Genomic DNA, 24,628 nt, shown 5'->3' on the forward strand with positions numbered 1-24,628 from the left:
GAGATACTGTTTGAGGAATACAACAGAGAACTTAGGGTCATCTCCATGCCTTGATGAACTAGCAAAGTGAGACTTTAATGGGAGGATAATAGCTGATACTTATAATTTATAATCAAATAAAAAAGACTGTTTGAACTTAACACTATTTAAAAAATAAATACAATGTTTACCAATTACATTTTTAAAGGAGAAAATGAGAACATCTCAGGGAAAAAGCCCAAGAGGAAGGTGTTGAAGATAAAACCTAAGTGTTTTAATTTAAGTTTATCTTGGTTCAAGAATCAGAGTAATGGAATTTGAACTGTTTACTTTAAAAGGTATTATTATAAACTGAATAACATTCAACAAAAACAATCAAATAAACATATAAAATTCTACATAAATCCATTAGCATTTAACAGAGTAGAACCAATTAATAACAAATGACAAATGGGCAAATATATACTTTTGTTTTATGTCCCCTTCCAGGTTTGTCAGAACTATTAACATTGCCTTTAAAGTCACTTTTTTTTTTTTTGAGAGGATGGTTGTGGGGAACACTTAGCTCAATTTTGGCATCAAAAGGAGGTCCAGATCAGTCTTAACAAAGAAGCTTGTGTTGTAACTAGCACTCATGTATGTTGATTTGTTTTAAGAATCATATGATTTAAGTTAATAAAATTAATTAAGTAGCTATTGTATGCCCAGCACTATAGTAGGAGTTGGGGGAAGCTGTGAGAAGAAGCACAATCCCTGCCTTCAGTGAGTTTACGTCTAGCTGTAAAGCAGTTTGGCTGAACAGGCTATTGTCTCTCAAATGGAGGTAGGTACTAACTACTCCATCTTTCCCAGCAAGCTGATGAATTTTGATCTGGGCCTGTGATTTAATCAGCATAGGGAACTCCTCTTTGAACAAACTCCTCCTCTACCAATGCATACTGGAAACTACTGTGCATTTTCTGATCTTAGAAAATTGTCCGAGTTGGTGGGAGTTTGACTTGCCTTGGCTCACATAGCTAGGGTGTTTCAAAAGTAGGACTTGAACCTAGCTCATTCTGACTCTTCCTCTTTATCCACTTACTTACCTCTCATCCCCATGTGCTTCTAGTGAATACATTAAAACATTATGGGAACAAAGATATCTTTGCATCTTTCATGTTTTTCTGAAGAAAAGTTGCTCAGTGAATTGAAGAATGTATTGCTTTTATTTTTATTAAAAAAGGTGTCTGATACTTCTTGAATTGTGACTAGCTCCATTTTACACATACAGTTTACCTGGGTCATGTATGACTTTGTGGATATAAAAATTCATTCTTAACCAATTTTGCAACATTTAAAAATCAGGCATCCTTGTAAGAGACTTGCCTGGCGTTGTTGGTATTGGGGGAACATTTTCTTTATTTTCTTTATTTTTTTAAATTTTTTTTTCCCATATGCTTTTGAGTTGAAAATTTTTTCTCCCTTTTTCTCCCCCCCTCACCCCAAGACGGCACACAATATGACATAGGCTTTACATTTACATACCCGTTAAACATATTTTCACATTAGTGAAGTTGTAAGTAATAATTAAAACCAATAGGAGGAACCATCAGAAAGATGAAACAAAATTCAACTTAAGGTAAAATTAAGTGAGAGTGATTCGACTTCCATAGTTCTTTCTTTGGATGTGGACAGCATTTTCCATCCTGAGGCCTCTGGAGATGTCTTAGATCCTCGTAATGCTGAGAAGGGTTCAGTTTAACATTCTTAGTCATTGTATAACGTGGCTGCTATTGTATACAAAGTCCTCTGGGTTCTGCTCACTTCACTCAGCATCAGACCATATAAGTCTTCCCAGGTTTTTCTGAAGTCAGCCTGTTCATCATTCCTTATAGAACAATAGCATTCCATTACATTCATATACCACAACTTGCTCAGCCATTCCCCAATTGATGGGCATCCTCTCAATTTCCAATTCTTTGCCACCACAAAAAGAGCTGCTATGAATATTTTTGTACATGTGGGTCCTTTTCCCATTTGTTTGATCTCTTTGGGATATAGCCCTAGAAGTGCTATTGCTGGATCAAAGGGTATGCACATTTTTGTAGCCCTTTGGGCATAGTTCCAAATTGTTCTCCAAAATGGTTGGATCATTTCACAACTTGGGGGAACATTTTCTAAGCTGTTCTTTCTATTTTCATATATCTTTGTGGCTTTTGATATAGTGAGAGAAGCTTGTGAAATCCTCAATGTCCTAATCTGGATTTTGAGTCTCTATCCTATGTCTTAGTTAAATTACCTATTAACTTGTATTTAATGGTGTATTAAAGGCACTTTATTTCAAAAATGTAACAATCTCTAATATACTTTTGGAGATCTGTTTTTGGTGTACTCTTGACTGTATTTAGTGGTGTATTAAAGGCACTTTATCTCAAGAATGTAACAATCCCTAATATACTTTGGAGATCTGTTTTTGGTATACTCTTGACTGACTTTGGCCGTTTGGTCAGATTAGGAAGATGCACTACTTAAGTCTTGTCTTCATTTGATTGTCTTTTAATCTCCAGTGCAATTCAGTTCCTCTTCATCTGGTCTTAGACTCTGTTGTAACCTTTGAGACTGAGTTTTATATATTGCCATTTATATTTTTCTGTTGAGTGTAGGATTTTTGAATTGTTTAGAAACAGATCACTTTTTTTCTTTCCTGCTCCTCATCTTGTTCTCAGGAACTTACATATGCCAAGGGAAGGACATAATCCCGATTGGGGAGGCAATGCTAGAAAACCCAAGCATGGAGCTGCATATTCCCTTGAAAAAAAAGAGATCCATTCCAAATGATCTCTGTAAACTTCTCCATGACATGTTGGCTTTTAACTCCAAGGACCGACTAAATGCCTTCCAGCTTGAAAGTCGTATCAAGCAGACTACCTATGGGGAAAAGACCCAATGTTCCAGTTCTTCAAAGTAAAGTATATTCAGGTCAGTATATTTTAAGTTCTTATAAGTGTTGGTTATTATGGGAAGAGGGTTAGGGAAGTATAGCACAAAATACACTGGATTTGTAGTTAAAAATCTGGGTTTGAATCATGGCTTTGGTGCTTACTGTGCAACCTCGGGTAAGTCAGTTAACCTCTTGACCCCAATTTCCTCATCTGTAACGCAAGTGAGATAGACAGTGTGATTTCCAAGGTCCCTTCCAATTCCAAATTCAGTGATTACAGCTTCTGGGATATAGTTCTCCCATTAATAGGCTGGGTTCTATTGGAAGATCTCCGAGTGTTATTTGCTGTCTGCTAAACATAGAGATGATAATTGGACCTGTGGGAACTGATGAACTCAGCAAGAGAAGGGATACAGGGACTGGTTTTTATATTATCTTTCTGTCTCTATATATGGACACGTAGTAGGCTTCCAATAAATGCTTATTGAATTGAATTGATTTCCAAGTCAGTTTCTGTTGACAAATTTCCCTACCCACTCTGAGGTCTGTCAAGATTCTCAGCATTTCTAGAGGTGCTGTTGGTAGCCCTGCTTTCCCTGGGGGCTTTATTATTTTGAATCCTTTCACTGGCCATAGTCACCTTAAGTCTTTAGAGAAATTAAAAGCAACTCTTCCTTCCAAAAAGGCTGGGAACCATTGCCCCTAAGCATGAGTAGGTACAATTAGGTATACAGCTTTACTTGTATCATTAACTATTAGATACAGGGATCCTTCTTATTTTATCTTGGGCCAATTACTGTGCTTTATACATTTACTAAATGTGTTTTGTTGTTGTTTATTTTGTTGAGTGAAGTTTTCCCAGTGACAGCTAAGTGGCATAGTGGATAGAACATCAGGCCTGAGTTCAAATCCAGTCTCAGACCCTTAGTAACTGTGTGATCATGGGCAAGTCACTTAACACTGTTTGCTTCAGTTTCCTCATCTGTAAAATGATCTGGGGAAGAGAATGGCAAACCACTCCAGTATCTTTGCCAAGAAAACCCCAAATGGGGTCATGAAGAGTCAGACACAACTGAAAAAATGACTGGACAATAACAATAGATGTGTCCAGTGACAGGTGGTATTTTTGTCATCCAAGAATCTGTCTGGCTAAGTTAAAAAAAGGCTCTTCACCAGGATGATAAATTTTTTGACCATAGAAATCTCCGAGTTCTTCTACTAAGTCATAGATGGTTGTCCTGTATGGAAGGGAGTACCTATGTCAACAAAATCATAGTTCCTAGAAGTAATAAAGGATCTATGTCTTTATAAAACATCAAAGTCAGCCCCATGTATAACCTGTTTGTGTAGTACATTTATGCTTATTTTATAGGAGAAAACCTTACTATTTTAAGTCATTATAGAGTTTACAGTTGCATCTTTGCTTTTAGAACCCTTAGGTCATAACTAACATTTATTGATAATGAGTGCTCAGTGAGTCACCAGGCATTTATTAAGTGCTTCCTACGTGCTAAGTACTATGTCAAGTGATAAGAATATAAATATAAGCAGAAAGAAAGACAGTCCCTGCCCTGAAGGAACTTATATTCTGAAGTGGGAAGACAACACATAAAAGAGAGCTGAAAAGGGGCAGTGGAGGTAGAGACGTGGGTACCACGTGATGGGACATGGCAGAGGAAAGCCTATGGAGATGAGTCAGCTGTGCAGCTTGGAGAAGAATGAAGATGTGGCTGGCCTGGGTCTTCTCGGAGGAACCAGCCAATCAGAAGGAGAGGCAGTAGGGGCTGCGGGTACTTCCAATGTGATAAGTAATAATAATAGCAACATTTTCTATAGTGCTGACTGTGTGCCAGGCACTGTGTTAAATGCTTTACAATTATGATCTCATTTGAGCCCCACAACAATGTTGGCAGATAGGGGCCATGATTATCCCCATTTTACAGAGGCATGGGAACTGAGGCAGACAGGGGTTAAATGATTTGCTCAGGGTCACACATCTAGTAAGTGCCTGAGGCTGGATTTGAACTCCTGTCTTCTTGACTCTAGGCCTGACATTCGGCAGTGCACTAGGTAGTAGTCCAAAGGTAGAATGAACTTCTAACTTTGAAGAGGTTTTTATGGCATGGTAGAGAGAGTCTTGTGAGGATGAGGCAGCAGCATACCCTGGAGAGGAATAAGGACACAAAGAAGCGTAGTTCCCAATCTTAACATTGTTCCTATGGTGGTGATGAGGAAGCAGTCTGCTTAAAATGATAAGCTTTGTGATACAGTTTCCAGAAATCAATTGTGATGAAAATTGTGATCTTCTAGATTAAAAATTCACCTCTCTCTAAATTCCCCTACTATATCTCCTTTCATCCCCTCTACTAGTTACAACTTCAGTCTCCCTAAGAGTCTAAGATAAGGGCCTGAGAACTTCACAACCTGGTATGTATGTTGGATGAATTCTTTCAGTGCCTCACAGCTTTCTCTTGGTGAGGGGCAGAGGCAAGAGAAAGGATGTGAAGTGGTTGAGTTTGCAAAGAGGGAGCCCCAAGAGATTAAGTGAATCGTCCAGGGTCAGACAACCAATATGTAGAAGAGGTGTGATTTGGACCTAGTCTGCTTTACTATATTATACCATGCTACTTCTCAACAAGTCTCCTACCCCTGTTAAAAGAGCAATAAGTTTAATCTAATATGCCATATTCTTTTAAAATTTTTTCCTTTTAGTTATGAACTCAACACATACCATCAAACACAAACATTTCATACATAGAAAAAAAGATAGCATATGAAATTATGAATACTCAGAAATATATATTAAATTTAACAAGGTGTTAACAAAATTGCCCTATTTGTTTCCTGTTCTGAATTTTTTTGTCTTTTGTGCATTTTTAAATGTCTTATTGATCCTCTTTGAAAATTTTTTCACATCTCTATCCCTATCAACTAACTTATTCCTTCCACTGAAGGCCTCCCTTGTAATAAATAAACACGGTCAAACAAAACAAATCAACACAGTGCTTATCTGAAAATAAATGCCTCATCCTGCACCACTTGGCTATCACTTCTCTGCCAAAGAGTCAGGAGGTGTGCTTCATTATCAGTGAGACTTGTTCCTATGGGAGCCAAGCTACCTGTTAGTGAACACAGATTTCCTTCATATATGTTCACAAACCATCCCTTTAAAAACATAGCACAAGAGGCAGCTAGGTGGTGCAGTGGATAGAGCTCCAGCCTTGGAGTCAGGAAGACCTGAGTTCAAATCGGGCCTCAGACACATGATACTTACTAGCTGTGTGACCCTGGGCAAGTCCCTTCACCCCAATTGCCTCACCAAAAAGGCAAAAAAACCCCAAAACCCAAAACACCACAGTACAGAATATTACCAGGAATTGAAATTAAGCTCACCAGCTTATTTAAGGACTCCAACTCCATTTTTGGAAAACTGGGGAAATATTTGCTTGTCTGCAGTCTTTAAGTACTTTCCCAGGTTTTCCTGATTTTTCAAAGATTACTGACAGTGGCTTAGTAATCATGTCCACAGATTCTTTCAGTATCCTAGGATGTAGCTTTTCTAGGTCTGATAACTAGAACCCATTGAGACCAATTCACTTATTTTGAGTTTCAAATTCCAGTCAACCATCTTTTGTTTTGTCTTTTCTAGTTGAAAAATTATTCTCCTTGATAGAGAAAACAGAAGTAAAATAAGAGCTGAGTAATCTTGACTTCTCCCCATTACCCATTGTCATCAAACCAAACCATTCTAAGTGATATTACTGAATATAGAGTCATCCGCAACTCAGATTCTTTAGAGACAGTGCTGTTCCCAGATTTACAGCCATACTGAATAGAGAACATTTGTGTTGAAGAGACAAATCTTTGCTCTGGAAGCAATTTGGGATTGCTAAAAAGCACTGGGCAGTATCCTAAATGTAATCTAGCCTGTTCTCTTTTGTTCATTCAATTCTGTACCCAATTTACTGTCCATTAGCATGTTGTATCTGCCCCAGATATATGTATGGATATACTGGTTTGATGAGCTGGCCATTCAATGGCATATCATAGTAGGAACCATTGGCATGTTGTATCAATTTAGTTATTCCTGTATGTATTGTTGATTTCTTTTGAGTAATCGTGGATCCCATTGTAATGTTCTTGTACTTGATGTACTCATCACAGTAACCACCTACAAGCAGGAACCTCTGGGGCATCTTACTATCTGTAGAGAATTTATCTTCCATGTAGACTTTGTGCAAGATTCCATCTGTGAGCAAGTGAACATTTTTGGTGAGCATTTACCTCTCTGCCTCACTTGAAATTATTAATTAGAGGGTCATTGAAGAGCATTACCTTTGTGATTGCATTTATCAACAAGCATAGTGTTATCTTAACATATGCCTCAAAAACTCCTCACTGGCAGAAAATCTCTCAAGCTGCATTTTGCTTTACCAATTCATGTATGTTTTGCAATAAAAAACAAACACAGAAGTAATTTCAACCAGTTGTGTGACCCTAATGTTGTAGTTTGCCATAAAGAATCATTTCAAAAGACTCCCAGTTCCCTCTCGTATTTTCATCAAGGATACCCTCAATGTTGCATGTCTATTATTTCAGAAAGATTTTTATAAAGATAAGAAAGTAAGCAAATATGAGCTGTTAGTTATTGATGAACTTTCAGTTGACTTTTTTGGGTATTAGTATAATCTGAGATTCCTCCTTTCCTTTCTCCCCCATTCTTTTGCCATCTTCTCCTCGTTGAGAGTTCATCCAGGTGATTCCTCAATGCTTTCAAGATTGTATTGCCTCTAGCACAGATCTTAGTGTTTAGGGCTGAGGAGCAGCTGGACCAGCTATTCTTCCTAAGTGCCACTTCTGTTTCATCCTAAGTGCCATAATACATTAGGGACTGAGGAATTATGGCCCAAATGCAGTTCCTCTGTCAGTGGTAATGAAAATAGATATTCATAGAAGTGTCTACAAATTTGTTCCTTTTTATTCTGTTTGTTGTTCTCTAGCTAGTTTCATTTAAAAATGTTTTTAAGGTGAAGTGGTTCATTTGTGTTTCATGCTGATCTTTCTATAGACTTATTTTTGCTTCTTCGTGAGGCCTTGCTGTGGGTAGTCGGGTACCCTCCTTCCTAGTGTTTTAAAAATGAATTTATTTTCTAAACCAGTGTTTCCCATGGCTACCACATCTCTTCTTAGCAAGGAGATTAAGTCTTTGCTAGCTACACTGGGTTCTGGGCTCTTTGGGCTGCTTTGTTGCAATGATTATTTTATGTAAGTTAAACTTTTCAGGAAATGATGATAATCAAGGTCAGTATCTTTGCTCATTTCCGTTTCCTCATTTGAGCATCTATGGCTTATTTGAATAGTTCAGGTTGAAGCTACTACAGTTGTTAACACTGTCTTCTCAGTTTTCTGATTTGGTGTTTATTTTAGCCTATGTTCTATTCTAACTCGTCAATGGGTTGACTGCACATCGACAGGTAAATCTGATATCATTTCCACAACAGTGACCAGTAATTTTCCCTCTATTAAGATAGTGTCCATTTCATTTTTTTTTTGGTGGTGGTGTTTGGTGCTTGCCATGGCTAGAGCTTTCCAAATTTCTTCTGAAAGAAAGTAATTGATAATATATAGGCGTGAGACTTTTGAGTAATTGACAAGTTTTTTTTCATTTCTCAAACTTAGCCTGTATTTTCCAACTTTTTTTTTCATCATCCATTTCTGTACTCACCTTTGCATTGAAGTCACTGGAGAGCCAAAGGTCCTTTGATCTGCTTTGGAGGACCTATTCCAGTTCTTTACAGAATTGCTCTAACTCTTCTTCCTCTGTGGTATGTTGGCTCATAATCTGCAGGCATCTTCAAGGAGGTCTTTTTGTTTGCGCTCATCATGAACATCATAAGATATTATGACCAAGTATTTCATTACATTTATTGCCCTTGAGTGTGTGATGAAATCAACTCTGTCAAATTCTTTTTTTTTTTTTTTGCTTTTTTGGTGAGGCAGTTGGGGTGAAGTGACTTGCCCAGAGTCACACAGCTAGTTAAGTGTCAAGTATCTGAGGCTGGGCTTGAACTCAGGTTCTCCTGACTCCAGGGCCAGAGCTCTATCCACTGCGCCACCTAGCTGCCCCAACTCTGTCAAATTCTTTACTTCATAGAGAACTTGGGAGCCATCTTTCTATTCGACTGCAGCTTGTTCTGTCTTCTGGGTTTATTGTGTGACTATCAACATAGATGTGGTTCAGTCCTTTGAATGGCATTTGAATTTGTTGGTCGTTGATAGAAAAAAATCTCACATTTAGGTTACTAAAGTTAATGTTGACAGATGGTCTAAAACCTGAAAATCTTAGCATCTTCTGTTCCCTTTTCTGCCAGTCCATTACTGTTGCTTTGTAGGTAGGAGGGGGGTGCATGGGGCCGAGCCACTTATGCATTTTCTTTGTTTCATGGCTTGTTGTGGGCAAAAAATTCATTGCCTAGTTGCCAACCTAACTGGTGATGAATCTCTCTTCTAAGCCAGCTGATTTAGTCTTTTTTGGGGATTACCCTCAGAGCTTTTTGAATAGAGTAGAGCCTGTCTGAACTCTTGCTTTGTTACTGTAGTCTTCAAGAATTCAAGTTTGTCTCCATACCACATCAGATGGAATTCTGAAGAGTCTTTCTAATAGTATGTGTTTAATGAATGCTTTTATTTTGAAATAGTAGCAATAACCTTCCTGATGGGAAAATTTTGGTAGCATTTTCAGAATAGCATGGTATATCTACCATTGACCCTTTCTTTTATCCTCAGTTTGTACCTACACTAAGAACATAGGAATTTCTGAAATGACTGAGCATCCCCTGATTCTAGACTGGAAGCTCCTGAAACTTATTGCTGCCTTTCTTTGTGGTTTAGTAGAAAGGACTCCAGACACTTTAAGCCAGAAAACAAGGGTTCTAGTTTTGGCTCTGACAATTTTTTGTTTAATGATGTTTGCAAGTAGTTGCTTTCTTGGGGTCTCAGTTTTCTTCTTTGCAAAATGAGAGTATTACTTGCTTGTTTAGGTCAAATGAATATCAAGTGAGATATTAAAGATATTATGGAAAATATTCTAAAAACTATGAAATTCTATTCTTCCATTCTATGAATGGAAGGTAGCATTGTTTTATCTGGAACTGGGTTACGTCGTTACATTTTTTAGAGAGTAGTGTCTAAAACACTGAACCAAAAATTCTTTAAGATTGAAACTCACATTAGGTAAAACAAATTAATTTGCCACTTTGTAAATTATATGAAATGATATTCTGTATTTGCAAGGGCTTACCTGGTTCCTGTTTAGTGTTGAGAGAAAGCAGGCAATTGCTGTTGTCTGGAATATATTTCTCTTTTTTTGTATGCTGATTTCATTGTAACTTCTGAATTGTTACATTTTAGTCCCACTGGATATTTCTCTGAACTGATGTGCTAATTAAAACACTAATTAAAATTAGCTGCTCTTGAGGGGAGATTAGTTCCAGGTCTTGAAGGGTCATTTTTCCATCTTCTAAGGCAGATTGGTCTGATCTAACTTGACTGAGCATGTCTCTGTTTGGGTGAGTCTATCCTGCCTCTTAACTGAGGTTTGACTATGAGTTCTGACTTCCCAAGGGCATCTTTTTAAAGAAAATTCCTGCATGCAGCACTTTACAGTTTACAAAGGGTTTAACATCCATTCATTTGATCTTCACATCAACCTGGTGAGATGGGAGGGGCAAAGAGTTTCATCATCCGTTTTACAGCTGAGTAAAATTAGATTCAGAGAGGTTAAGTGCTTTACCCACAGTCAAGTCTTATTGGCTGAGGTGTGGAACTAGACCTTGCTTATTTCACCATCCCACATCAACTTAGGTATTCCTTGGCTACGCATTTGAAATATTAAATCAGATTTTGAGTTTTGCCAAACTGTTGGTATTACTACTTAGATCAGCTGTTCTTGGCTCTTTTGAGAAAAAGACTCTGGTACCCCCACCTATCCATATTCATTTATATATACACTTATGTAATTTGGTATATTTTTGTGTGTTATTCTCAAGTGTGTATTTTTAAAAAGTTTTTACCCTGGAACCTTATGCCAGGTTTATATTTCTGGATCCTTTTGCAAAATCAATTACTTATTAATTTATTAATATCATCCCATTTTCTTTCTCTCCTCATTCTTGCCTATTGTCACACTGGGTAAATATTGCTCAGCTCTGGTGCATCTAAACAATAGGTTGAGTATTCCACCTGGACAGATTTTGTGATCAGTTTCTGGATGTTCCCAAGTAGAGTTCAGCCTACTCTACAGGAATTTGAGAATTTAGGATTATTCTCAAAGTTTTATGTTTGTAAAATGAATATATAATCTTTTCAATCAAAGTGAATGACTTAGTTTTCCTTTAATGCATTGGTTTAACTGTGTAAGCATTGTATTTGAATTGCAAAAACTGGATGAGAGTAGAGGTCATCTTTATCTGCTATATATAAGGTTATTTTACTTCATTGAATATTCATTATTTCTGTGATCTCTTTAATAGTGTTGTTGTACAGTCATTTTCAGTCATGTCCAACTCTTCATGACCCCTTTTGGGGCTTTCTTGGCAAAGATGCTGGAGTGGTTTTCCATTTCCTTTTCCAGCTCATTTTACAGATGAGGAAACTGAGGCAAATAGGATTAAGTGACTTGCCCAAGGTCACACAGTAAGTGTATGAGGCCAGATTTGAACTCAGGAAGATGAGTCTTTCTGATTCCAAGCCTGGTATTGTACCCACTCCACTACCTAGCTGCCCTCTTTAATATTACAGTACCAGGAATATTAGTTCTTTATATCAGAAGTGGGACTTGAGGAAAATGAAAGACCATAGGCTCAAATAACCTGAAGGCTGTACCGACGTACCGATTCTCTTCAGGCTCTTTGCATAATGGTGTGACTCATGATTTTGGCCAAATGAGACTGGTTATATTAAAGAAGATTCTGTCAAAATAAAATTCTGTTTTGTTTAGAAGGAGGAAAAATGTTTCAGCTAGCACTAAACCTCTGTGATCCTGAATCAGTTAATTCTAGGCCCTTAAAAGAAGTAACTCAACAAACAGCAAAGTTCCCTACAGTAATCAACAACTGTTCCCAAAGCATCGCTCCTTGCTTTGATAATGAAATGGTGTTTTATTTCTGTTAGTGTGACTGAGTCTCAAGGGAATCTAGCTGCAGTCTCTGGCCTGTTTAGTATTTACAATGCATGGGTAGATTCATTACAGGCAAGGGAAAAATTGAAAAATCTGTTTCTCATTCTGTACACCCATTTTTTGCACACAGTTCATGTCATTTTACTTGGCTATATAAGCCATGCTTTCTTGGAAGTGTTACTATAAAATGAAATAAATGTAAAATAAATTGACATTTTAGGTCTTTGTTTCTTGCCTAACATTTCTCTCTAGTAACCTATCTGTTATTTTAAATGATGGAAACAAAGCAATTCTACTTTGGTTATTATACAAAGCTAGGGACCTGGTGCTATGGCTAAAGGAGTCTCCAGTTAACTGAGAGGTAAGCTGTTTAGTCCATGGAACTTCTGTAAGTGAGGAGATCCACACTAGAATACGGCAAAGAGTAGTGGAAAGAGCCTTGGATTTTCAATCAAAGAATCTAAATTTAAGTCCCAATTCTGCTATGTTATTATCTCTGTCCAAGGTTGTATGACTTAGACAAGTCATTTGACTTCTCTAAGTCTCAGTTTCCTCATTTGTAAAATGAAGGAGTTGGGTTAGATAATCTCTAAAGAAGCCACCTCTACCTTTAAATGTATATATATGTATATATATATATATATGTATATGTGTGTATATATATATGTATGTATGTCTATACACCCATATACATATATGCTTGTATATATGTATATATACATATATGTATGTGTGTATATGTATACACACATATATACCTGCATATACACATGTATACTCCCCATATATTTTTATATTTATATGTGTATGTATATGTGTACATATATGTATATATATACACACACATATATATATGAATTTTGTACTCTGAGCCCTTCACCTCTTTATTAGGAGGTGGGTGTTTTTTTCTTCATTAGTCCTCTGGAGTCGTGTTCATTATGTTGATCAGAGTTCCTAATTCTTTCAAAATTGTTTGCCTTTACCATATTGTTGTCTTTGAATAAATTTTTTTCCTGGTTCTATTTATTTCACTCTGAATCAGTTCATACAGGTCTTCTCAGGTTTCTCCAAAACCATCCCCTTCATCATTTCTTACAGCATAACAGTATTCCATGCCATTTACATACTATAACTTGTTCAGTCATTCTCCAGTTGATGGACACTACCTCAACTTCCCATCCTTTGCTACCTCAAAAAAAGAATGTAAATATTTTCATGTATCCTTAAAGTTTATTTTGCTTAGGGCTAATCCTTCACTTAACCTACTCTTCACCTAACCTCTTCCTTTCTCACTCTTCTCCATTCCCTTCTGTTTCCCTGTTGAGTGAATTTTGTTTTTGTACCCATATCTACGAGTGTACTTTCCTCCTTTGACCAATCCAGTGTCTCAAGTGTCAGTCACTCTCCCCCAACTCCTCTCCAGTGTTTGTATAGATATCTATTTGCACACTGTGATAATGTGTGATAATTTTCCTTAACCTTCCTTCTCTTCTCCCTCCCCCAGTGTATTCTTCTTCCCCTCCTTTTCTAATCTTCTTTTAAGATCAAGATATAACAGAACCACTCCCAGAGCTTCTGTCTAATTTGACTCCCTCTACAACAACTGATTATGATAGAGTTCACAGGTTACACATGTGTCAACTCCCCATATTCAAATGCAAATAGTTTATCCTTGCTTTAGTTCTTTATATCATTATTCATTTATTTTTATCTTTTTATGTTTCTTTTAACACCTGTGTTTGAACTTCAAAGTTTATAAATAGTTCTGGTCTTTTCATCAGAAATGCTTGGAAGCCCTCTATCTCATTAAAGATCAATTTCCCTCGTAGGATTATATTCAGTTTTACTGGGTAAGTAATTCTTAGCTATGATCCTATATAATTTACCTTTCAAAACATGGCATTACAAGCTGTCCTCTCCTTTAAGCTGGAAGCTAATACATTATGTGTGATCCTGGCTGTGGCTCCTCTGTACTTGAATTATTTCTTTCTATCTGCTTTGAGTATTTTTCTTTGACCTGGAAACTCTGGATTTTGGCTTAGTAAATGTTTATTGATTGACTGAGATATTGTGGAGAAGTAGACAGTTTGTATAAGCAATGACCGATAAGACTGGAAAGGTCAGATTGTTGAGAACTCAGAATGCCAGACCAAGCAGATTGTATTTTTTCCTGTAGGCATTGGGGAACCATTTTTGAGTATGGAAATGACATAATCAGAATGATACATTAGAAAGATTACAGTAGTAAGAGGGTGTTTTGGGTGAGAGTGGAGGTGGAGAGACTGTTTGGAAAGCTGCTGCAATAGATGCAAAGAAATGAATGTTGGTGTTAAAAATATGGGCATTTGTGTCAGCAAGCAATTTGGGACCATTGAAAGGACTCATCATTTCCCCAAATGTGATTTTGCTTGATTTCTGCATCCTACTCAATTCTGGGTATAGTTTTGTCCATATATAGTACCTGTAAAGAACATACTTATCAATAAAATAATCATTTGGGACCATTGAAAGGACTCATCATTTCCTCAAATGTGATTTTGGTTGATTTCTGCATCCTACTCAATTCTGGGTATAGTTTTGTCCATATATAGTATCTGTAAAGAACATACTTATCAATAAAACAATCTAACTTGGGGGCTACCTGTCTAGCTTGCATGTCTGGGAAATATACATTATTCATCTACTTTGTTTTTCAGGTGTAAATGGTAAGCCCTATCCTTTGCATTGCTGTGGATTGTATTGAAGAGGCTTTATAGCTTTGGGTCAGGAGAGAGAGGCTCAATGCAATTAATAAATAATCATCCTTGAAAAGGAAAATTTCTAGAATTTCACCATGAGCAGAGAATCCTTTTGTTTGGATTTTGTGTTATATCTTCCATGACACTAACTATCACCTTAGATATCTCTATTTTTTTTTCTACATTGCTTAATGTCAGTTCTGAAGATCACTGTGTTCAGTTATTTCCATAGTGGTACCTGTCATTGTTGTAGTTCAGTCGTTTCAGTTGCGTCTGACTCTTTGTGACCCCATTTGGGGTTTTCTTGGCAAAGGTGCTAGAGTGATTTGCCATTTCCTTCTCCAGGTATGTCCTGTATAATTGTAACACATGTGAGTGACATCTATGTATATGCTATGTATGATTCTTCAAGGCTGCATTTTGTTTTACTCAGTCACATGCTTTTTTCCTTTAAAAAAAATCTTTTTTTTTTCCACCTACGCATTTATCTTCTTTCCTTCCCATATTATCCCCTACCTATTCCCTGCCTCCAGGGGAAAAAAGGCAAAACCCTTATCACAATTATTCAGAGTCAAGCAAAACAAATTCCTGCATTGGTCATGTCAAAAAATTAAGTCACGTGCATTCTAAAAATTGACAAATGGTAGACACTACAGGATCTTAGAATTCTCTGTTCTTCCCATTCAGTTGTGACCAAAAGATTTGTTCTGCTATAGAAAATGGTTTACAAAAACCTGCTTTATTAACCTACATTTTCATTGAAGATATTCATAGACCATCCTCATGAAGATTTTTGTAATTTTGAGGAAGGCATATGAGTCAATAATTACTCATGTGCCTTTTTTTTTTGAAAAGTGTTGTGATATTTTTCATTCAGTCAGAATATTTTTCTTTTGTAAAACTTTGAAAACTAATCCCATTAAACTTCTAGCAGCTCCTTATATTTTTTGGTCAGGAACAGCTGGTCTTCTTGATTACATCTTAAGTGTCATTGCTACTTCCTCGCATTGTATGTGGGGTGCTGAGGTGGTAGAGTCCAAATATAGCTTGGGATGGCCTGCCAGACTTTTGCTCTACTGAGCACGTGTAAAGGGTAGGAAACAAGCTTTTATTAAGGCCTATTATGTGCTGGGTCCTATGCTAAGTGCTTTGCCTGTATTATCTTATTTGATCCTCACAAAAAACTTTGCAAGGTGGGTGCTGTTATTATCCTCATTTTACAAATGAGGAAACTGAGGCAAACAGGATTAAGCGACTTGCCCAGGGTCACACAGCTAGTATATATCTAAGCCCGGATTTGAATTCAGGTCTCCCTGACTCTATCCAAGTCCAGTGTTTTATCCACTGAGCAACCTAGCTGCCTCTGGGCAAAATATTTGCTGATGAGAAAGATCATTCTATCCATTTCCTCCTTTCAGTTCTATATGAAGATGCTTCTGGGATGATGTCCTTAGCTGGGAAGCCAAGCCTTCTGCAGGCTTATTTTTCCCTCAGCTGACTCTCACCAATTCTAGACCCTGGGCAGGTCACTTAAACTCATTACCCCAGCAGTTCCAGGACTAAGTTACAAAGGAGTTGCTGATCTGCATCAGATATGGGGGTAGTTTCCATGTCAGAAATTCTTTACATAGATTGAATTATAGGTCTGGACCAAGAGAAAAAAATCTGCTTGCTTGGGACAGTTAGGAACAAGACATTGAAATGATTCCTTATTCATGGAAAGAAACATGTTGGACTTGGAAGGAACCTGAGAGATCAGTGAGGGCATGAACTTTCTGTCTCCCCTGACATCTGTTATACAGTAAGTAGCTGTGTGATCCTGGACAAGTCTATTAATCCTGTTTGCCTCAGTTTCCTAATCTGTAAAATAAGCTGGAGAAGGAAATGGCAGATCACTCCAGTATCTATGCCAAGAAAACCCTAATTGGGGTCATGAAGAGTAGGACACAATTGAAAACAATTGAGCAAAAGTACTTAATAAAGTTGAATGGTTCTCCTGGAATACAAGAAGGACCAAGAAAAGATTTCTATATGTCTATGTGGAGGCAATGGGGTATAGTTCAAAGAACAATGGATTTCAGAAGTCCTAGGGTGGGTCCTTTCACCTGTTTGAGTCTTAGGTTTTTTTATCTTTCAAAGAACAATGGATTTCAGAAGTCCTAGGGTGGGTCCTTTCACCTGTTTGAGTCTTAGGTTTTTTTATCTTCAAAATGGGACCAATAGTGCCATTTGCTTACCTCACAGAATCCTTGTGAAGATCAAATTAAAATATTTGTAAAGTACCTTGTAAGTATAACAGACACTATAAATGTCAACTAATAGTAGTAGGAGTAGTAAGAGTAGGAGGAGGAGGAGGAGGAGGAGGAGTAGCAGCAGCAGCAATTATACTTGTACTAAAGTCCAGTGTCTCATTGTATTGTGGAATTGACCCTAGACCCTTGAAAGCTGTGCCAGTAGAGCACAAGGTTTGGTAGGTTATATCAAACTAGAGAGACTTTGAGCATGGGTCTGCAACACTGAAGATCGGTTGTCTGAATACCAGCCTAGAGAATCTTAGAGAGGTTCATCACCATCGAATAGCAACTACTCTGTTTAGCATTTTAAGCTTTTTGTAATGTGTGTGTGTGTGTGTGTGTGTGTGTGTGTGTTAGGGGACTGTCTAAATATATAAGTGCATAGCTCCATTGTAACATGGATAGATATGAGTTAATGTCTGGCTCACCTTTGTGGAAATTAAAAGGATTGTGCCTAAACTACCCATAAAGGAGAAAGAGGCAGCAAGACTTTAGGTCTGCTGAGGCTGGGCAGTATCTCCTGTCTCCAAGAGGGTTATTGGGCTAGAATTTCAAATATATATATGATGAATTTCATATACATACACATATGAAATATATGATATATATCACATATGTGTGTGTATATGTATAAATGTGTATTCTACTCGCACAATTATTTCTAGTCTGAGGGGATGATCTTTGGGGGTTCAGAAGGAAAACTTCTTCACTCTTAAGGATCACTGTTTTGGAGGAGGTTAGCCCTTAGCTTTCAATTGCCAATTTAGCCCCTTCCCAAAAACCTCTGGTTATACAGATATCATCACAAATAATGACTAGTGAGTAAACCCATTTATTCAAGCAAAACAGCAAACAGAAATCTGAGAAGTTCTACATATTAGAATATACTAAAGAATATACAGGTGTAAATGTCTAGGAGTGAGATAAAAATCTCAGCTCATAGCAGGAGAGAATGGTATCACCCAGGGGAGGTTCCTGTCATTCTGGTCTTCTTATACATCATTCTTCTCCACAAATTCTGTGGCCCAGCCATGCTAGCTTTGTTTGCTTTTGCTCACACATGATACTTTAATTTATGTCTTTGTGCCTTTATGATGGCTGACATCCAGACCTGGAATGCTGTTCCTCCTCATCTCTGCTACATAGCATCTTTGGCTTCCTTTAAGACTCAGATAAATACTATATTCTGCAGGAGGCATTTCCTGATTTCCCCCCTCCCCTCCCCAGCTGTTAGAGCTTTCTGCATTAAGGTGAACTTCTATCTACTCTGTATGTATCTTGTGTGGGACAGCTAGGTGGTGCAGTGGATAGAACGCCAGGCCAGGTACCAAGAAGACTCACCTTCATGAGTTCAAATCTGATCTCAGACTTAATAGGTGTTGTGACCTTGGGAAAGTTACTTAACTCTGTTTGCCCCAGTTCCTCATGTGTAAAATGAGCTGAAGAAAGAAATGGCAAACTATTCCTTTATCTTTGCCAAGAAAACCTCAAGTGGGGTCATGAAGAGTCAGACATGACTGAAAAACAACTGAACAACAACAAATGTACCTTGTGTATACCTATTTATTTGCATGTTGTCTCTCCCATTTGAATAGGAACTCCTTATTAATTACCCAGATGATACTGAATTTTTTGGCCGCAGCAGCTCTCTCAGATTGTGTGCTGATTCATGCAGGGATAGCTATCTGTATTGGTGGAAGATGTGATAGAATCACAGATCCTTGATGTATTGAACTATTAGTGGTAATGATAATAAAGACTAATCACAAACTTTTGTGCAGCTTTCATGGTATTTAAGAAAAAAGCTGGTTCTTTTTCTTTCTGAACCCTTTAAAGGTAATTTGTTTCAAATGGCTTTTAACCAGATTTCAAATCCAATAGAACAGTTTCCTGAGAGAAGGTGAAATGTCAAGGGCTTTATCATTATTATTATTATTATTATTATATTATTATTATTATATTATTATTATTATTATTATTATTATTATTTTGCTTATCACCAGAGGCAGATTGAGCCTCTGCACAGCATAGATTTATTCTCTTGCTGATCCAATTTCCTTTTGTTCTTTTTCAACCTGGTTAGTGGCCAGAGAAGCAGGGCATTTATCAGTAGCACCCAGTTTCAGATGAACAATGAGTTGTGGAAAAGGTTATTGTTGATTTCACTGTGGCCTGAAGCATTAGTATGGGAACAGAAACATATAAACTGAGACCAAATTGATCCTGGATATCTTGTCCTGTTCTTTTTACATGGAAATGTTCATTTTTATTGGTGTCTTTCAAATTCAGCATAACAAAAAATTGTTTTAAAATACCCAACACAAACACACACACACACACACAAGAAAGAAAGAGAACACCCAACAAATTGTTCCTGGATAGAACTCAAAAAGGGCAGGTACCACACAGGTCAGGATACATTCTTGGTGATTTAATACTTTAGAGAATTAAATTTTTTTTCCCTCATGTGTCACCATCATCATTTTCTCTTTAAGGAAGAAGGTCTGATAAGGCAACATCTAAATGAACAATTAAATAACTGGAGCAAAAATAAACTGAGAAATAGCCCTCTTCCTCCTGGATAATGGGACGAGTGGCAATGAGACAAACCTGGAGAGCAGAGGCAAGATGCAATGGTTGGAAGTATGTTGGACTTTCAGTCAGAAGACCTGGGTTCTCTTCATGGTTTTGCCACTTATTTTGTGATCATGGGCAGATTGTTTTAATTTTTCTGAGCCTTCATTTCCTCGTTTATATAAAGGAGATATTACTACTTCTGCTACTTCTCTTCACAGCCTGGTCATGAGGAAGAACCTTTTGTAGAGTTAGGTACTATAGCAATGTGATCTTCATTTTGTGATAGCCATCACAAAATATAGTCAGTCAATAAGTGTTAAACACCTACTATGTGTCAAGCAGTGTGCTAGGGCTATGGATGCCAATCGATTATATAAAAAGATCACAATGGTAGGTAGGTATTAAATTTACTAAAACTGAATATAACTAGGAAGTCACTCAGAGTCACTTCTGTAGTTAATTTCTGCTGGTTTTCTTGAATTCTTCTCTTTTTCCCTTTTTATATTTGGTTCTTTATACTGGTGTTCTTTCCTTATACTGATTTATTTCTTACCCTACCCTATCTCACTACTTTTAGGTAAGCACTGTGGTGGATGTGAAAAGACACAAGATATGGTTCCTTATTTAAAGAACTCACGCTGTAGTAAGAGAGATGAGGCATGGGTAGAAAAAAATGTTATTATCTTATATTGTTAAGAAACAAATGAGTGGCAAAAGATTTTAGAGGTCACTGTGGGATGAAGATGTCAGGAAAGGTTTTGTGGGAGAAGTAAGGTTTTGAAAGATGGATAGGATTTGTATTGTGGAAAGAGTAGAAGGAAAAGATGGGAAGATGTAGCTGATAGAGAGGGAAAATGTAAGGTGTGCTCAGTAAGCAAAGGGCTGGATCAGTCTGGCTTTGTTGTTGTTCAGTCATGTCTGACACTTTGTGACCCCATTTGGGATTTTCTTGGCACAGATACTGGAGTGGTTTGCGGGAGCCATTAGAGTTTACTGAAAGTGTGTATTTGGGGGGCAGGAAGGCAAAGTTAACATGGTCAGACCTGTGCATTAGGAAGATCACTTCAGTAGCTGAATTGAGGATGGAGGGGAGTGGGGATAGACTTGTGGCATGAGGATCAACCAAGCAGGCTATTACAGTAGTTTAGGCATGAAGTGATAAAAGCCTGAATTAGGGTAGAGGCAGTGTCATAGGAGAGGAGTGGGTGTATGTGAGAGATGTTGTGAAGGTATCATCTACAGGACTTGGTAATTTTGAACTGGCAAAAAGATTGAATGTGAAGGGTGAGAGAGCTTGAGGAGTGGTGAATATTCTGTAGGTATCTCAAACTCAACATTTCCAAACAGAATTCTTTTTTTTTTCCATGCTAAGAGTTATTTTATTTCCATGTCAAGAAGATAATTTGATAATCATTGCCTAAACTATCTATCTATAAACTTTTAGGACAAAACCTCTTCTTATTTACCTTAACTTTTGTTTCTTGACTTCAAAAATGTTCTTCTTCCCCATAATTTTTATGCACAAGGTCATGAGACATTTTTGTATTCCAACCCACCTGACAAAGAAATACATAAATAAATGAAAGTTCTCTGATGGAGGATACGGAGTTGGAATTCTATAAGCTTTGTTTCCCTCTCAACATTCCTGCCCCAGCCCCCCAAGAAGGGCTGGCAGGGATTTGCAGGACTTTAATCTTTAATCTTTTTAAGGACCCAGATTCCTGAGACCAAAAGATAAGTCAAAGGATAATGCATTCCATAAGACAACCCTGTTCTGACAGGGTCTGTGGCCCTGTGACTGACTGTCACTGAGGTCAGTTCTAGGCACACAAAACTGTATCAAACTCAACAATCCCAGTATTGGTCAGGTGAAAACAAAAATGCAGATTATCTGTTCTGTGACTCCAAGCAATTCCAACACCTATCATTTTATAAATGGGGAAACTGAGGCACAGAGCAATTAAATGACTTGCCCAGGATCAAACAGCTTGTAAGCACCTGAAATGGGATATAAATCAGATCTTGCTGATTCTAAGTTCAATGCCCTAACCACTACACCACTGCCTCTGATTAGTCTTCCCCCCAACTTCCCTCATGAAGTGAACAATGAAGTGGGAACATGCAAAAATACTTTCAGGTTTTCCCTCCATGACCACAACTGTGTTTTAAAAACTGATGTAGGTTAATAGTAATATTTTTTAAGCAAAACTTTTCTAGGAGCACCAATGAAGGGGATCCTTCCTATAGTATCTTCTATTTTCACTGTAGACATTTTTCTAGAGGAATTTTAAACATCTAGAAATGTAACCCATCAACTTGGATTTCTCTGTAGTGAGTGTAAAATGGATTACAATAATTACACATCAAAGTCTTTCTACCTTATTGTTACTGTCATTATACACCTATGGTAGATGAGTTACCATGGTACCTAAGCCCACATCAATCATTATTAGGAACGGACTATAGTCTTCATCAGGAACAGAGCCCAAATTGTACTTGTTCCATTATTATAACCACGTTGGGGAAGGCTTTGAGCAGAAGAGCTGATGGATAGAGGTCAATACTAATCATTAGTCAAATGGGATACTTGGCTTCTGGCAGAGGATCTTAACCCTGTGTGTGTGTGTGTGTGTGTGTGTGTGTGTGTGTGTGTGTTGTGGAGCTGTTTGGCCATCTGGTGAAAACTATGGACCCCTTCTCACAATAGTGGGTTGTTGTTGTTTGATATTAGAAAGAAACATTAAATTTCAATTAGAGGTTAGTTTAAATGAAGATGAAATTGTTTTTCCATCCACGTTCATAGAAGTCCTTTACGCAGGATGTTTCCTTCCTTATCTTTTTTTGATAAGATCTATTTTTGCTTTTGCTTTGTCTGAGATCAGGATTGTGACCCCTCCTTTTTTTACTTCAGCTGAAGCATAACATATTCTACACTAGCCTTTTACCTTTACCCTGTGTGTGTCCCTCTGTTTCTAATGTGTTTCCTGTAAACAACATATTGTAGGATTATGGTTTTTAATCCATTCTGCTATCCGCTTCCATTTTATGGGAGAGTTCATCCCATTCACATTCATAGTTATGATTACTATCTGTCTTTCTCTCCATCCTATTTCCCCCTTGTTTATGTTTTTTTTCTCCCTTTCCCTCCTCACTAGTGTTTTGCTTTTGACCGCTGCCTCCCTTAGTCCTGACTCCCTTCCATTAGCCCCCTTTTCTTCCCCTTTACCCTTATTACTTCTTCCCTCCCTTCTATCCCCCCTCCCTTTTCTTTCCTCTTTTCCCTCCTACTGCCTATAGGTCAAATTATATTTCTATATCTAAGTGATCATGTTATTCCCTCCTCCAGCCAAATCTGATGAGAGTAAGGTTTAAACAATGCTCATCTCCCTCCCATCTTTCCCTCTACTGTAATAGGTTTTTGTGCCTTTTCCTGTAAAGTGATTTACCATTGTCTGCCTCCTCCTTTCTTTTTCTCCCAGTACATTCACTTAGATCAGATTAATCCACTTACTTTGATCCATTTTAACCCATTTGATTAGATTTTTTTTTATCATTACATCGAAGTCAACTTATACTCACCCCCTCTATGTATACCCCTTTAAAATGGTATAATAACAATATGGTTCTGTTACAGGCGTCATCTTCTCTTGTAGGGATGTAAACAGTTTGCCCTTATTAATAACATGTTGGGTTTTTTCTATCCACTTTACCTTTTTATGTCTCTCTTGAGTCTGGTATTTGAAGATCAAAGTTTCTGTTGAGCTCTGGTCTTTTTATCAGGAAGGTTTGGAAGTCTCCTATTTCATTGAATGTCTATCTCTTCCCCTGAAAGATTATGCTCATTTTCACTAGATAGTTGATCCTTGCTTGTAATGCAAACTCCTTTGCCTTATGGAATATCGTATTTCACACCCTATGATCTTTTAATGTAGAAGCTGCAAGGTCCTGTGTAATCCTGACTGTGGTTCATGATATTTAATTTGTTTCTTTCTGGCTGCTTGCAGTATTTTCTCTTTGACCTGGTAATTTTGGAATTTGGCTACTATATTCCTTGGTGTTTTCAATTTTGAATCTCTTTCAGGAGGTGATCAGTGGATTCTTTCTATGGCTATTTTACCCTCTGCTTCTGGGACCTCAGGGCAGTTTTCCTTGATGATTTCCTGAAAGATGCTATCTAGGCTCTTTTTTCCATCGTGATTTTCAGGTAGACTAATAATTTAAAAATTATCTCTCCTGGATCTATTTTCCAGGTTAGTTGTTTTACCAATGAGGTATTTTATGTTTTCATCTACTTTTTCATTCTTTTGTTTCTGTTCAACTGATTCTTGCTCTCTCATAGAGTCATTAGCTTCCATTTGCCCAATTCTAATTTTAAATAAATTGTTTTCTTCTGTTAGATTTTGTACCTCCTTTTCCCTTTTGCCCATTTTATTTTTTAAGGAATTCTTCTCCTCAGTGAGTTTTTGTGTCACCTTTTCTCTTTGGCCAATTCTGCTTTTTAAGGAGTTGTTTTCTTCAGTTAATTTTTGTCCTTCCTTTCCAAGCTATTGACTCTGTCTTGCATACCTCTCATTTCTTTTCCCAATTTTTCTTCTGTCTCTCTTATTTGACTTTTAAAATTATTCTTGAGCTCTTCCAAGAAGGCTTTTTGGATTACAGACTAGTTCATATTCCCTTTTGAGGTTTCAGATGTGGGTTTGTTGACAATGCTGTCCTTTTCAGAATCTCTGCCTTGATCTTCACTGTTCCCATAATAAGAATCTATAGTATGTTTCTTTTTGCTCATGGTGTTTGCTTATTTCTTGGCTTTTAAAAAGATTGAGCTCTCCTGCTGGGGAGCAGGGGCCACTGACCCAAGCTTCTTCTGCTGGGAGCTCGGGGCCTGCTCACTGACATTGTGTGATGGGGCCTCCGATGCTGGCAGTTGGAGACTGTAGGGTTC

General features: G+C 37.5%; 1 protein-coding gene across 1 annotated transcript in view; it reads left to right on the forward strand.

Moving 5' to 3' along the window:
• Positions 1-24,628, forward strand: part of LOC110207448 (serine/threonine-protein kinase 35-like) — a 65,868-nt gene that overhangs the window by 35,963 nt on the left and 5,277 nt on the right. Inside the window, exon 4 of the mRNA XM_020985125.2 lies at positions 2,685-2,937. Within this exon, the coding sequence (XP_020840784.1) occupies positions 2,685-2,926 (242 nt within the window). The 3' untranslated portion in view covers positions 2,927-2,937. The remainder of the gene's footprint in view (positions 1-2,684; positions 2,938-24,628) is intronic.

Source organism: Phascolarctos cinereus, unplaced genomic scaffold, assembly GCF_003287225.1.
Source record: "Phascolarctos cinereus isolate Bilbo 61053 unplaced genomic scaffold, phaCin_HiC Scaffold_2;HRSCAF=192, whole genome shotgun sequence".
Lineage (NCBI taxonomy): Eukaryota > Metazoa > Chordata > Mammalia > Diprotodontia > Phascolarctidae > Phascolarctos > Phascolarctos cinereus.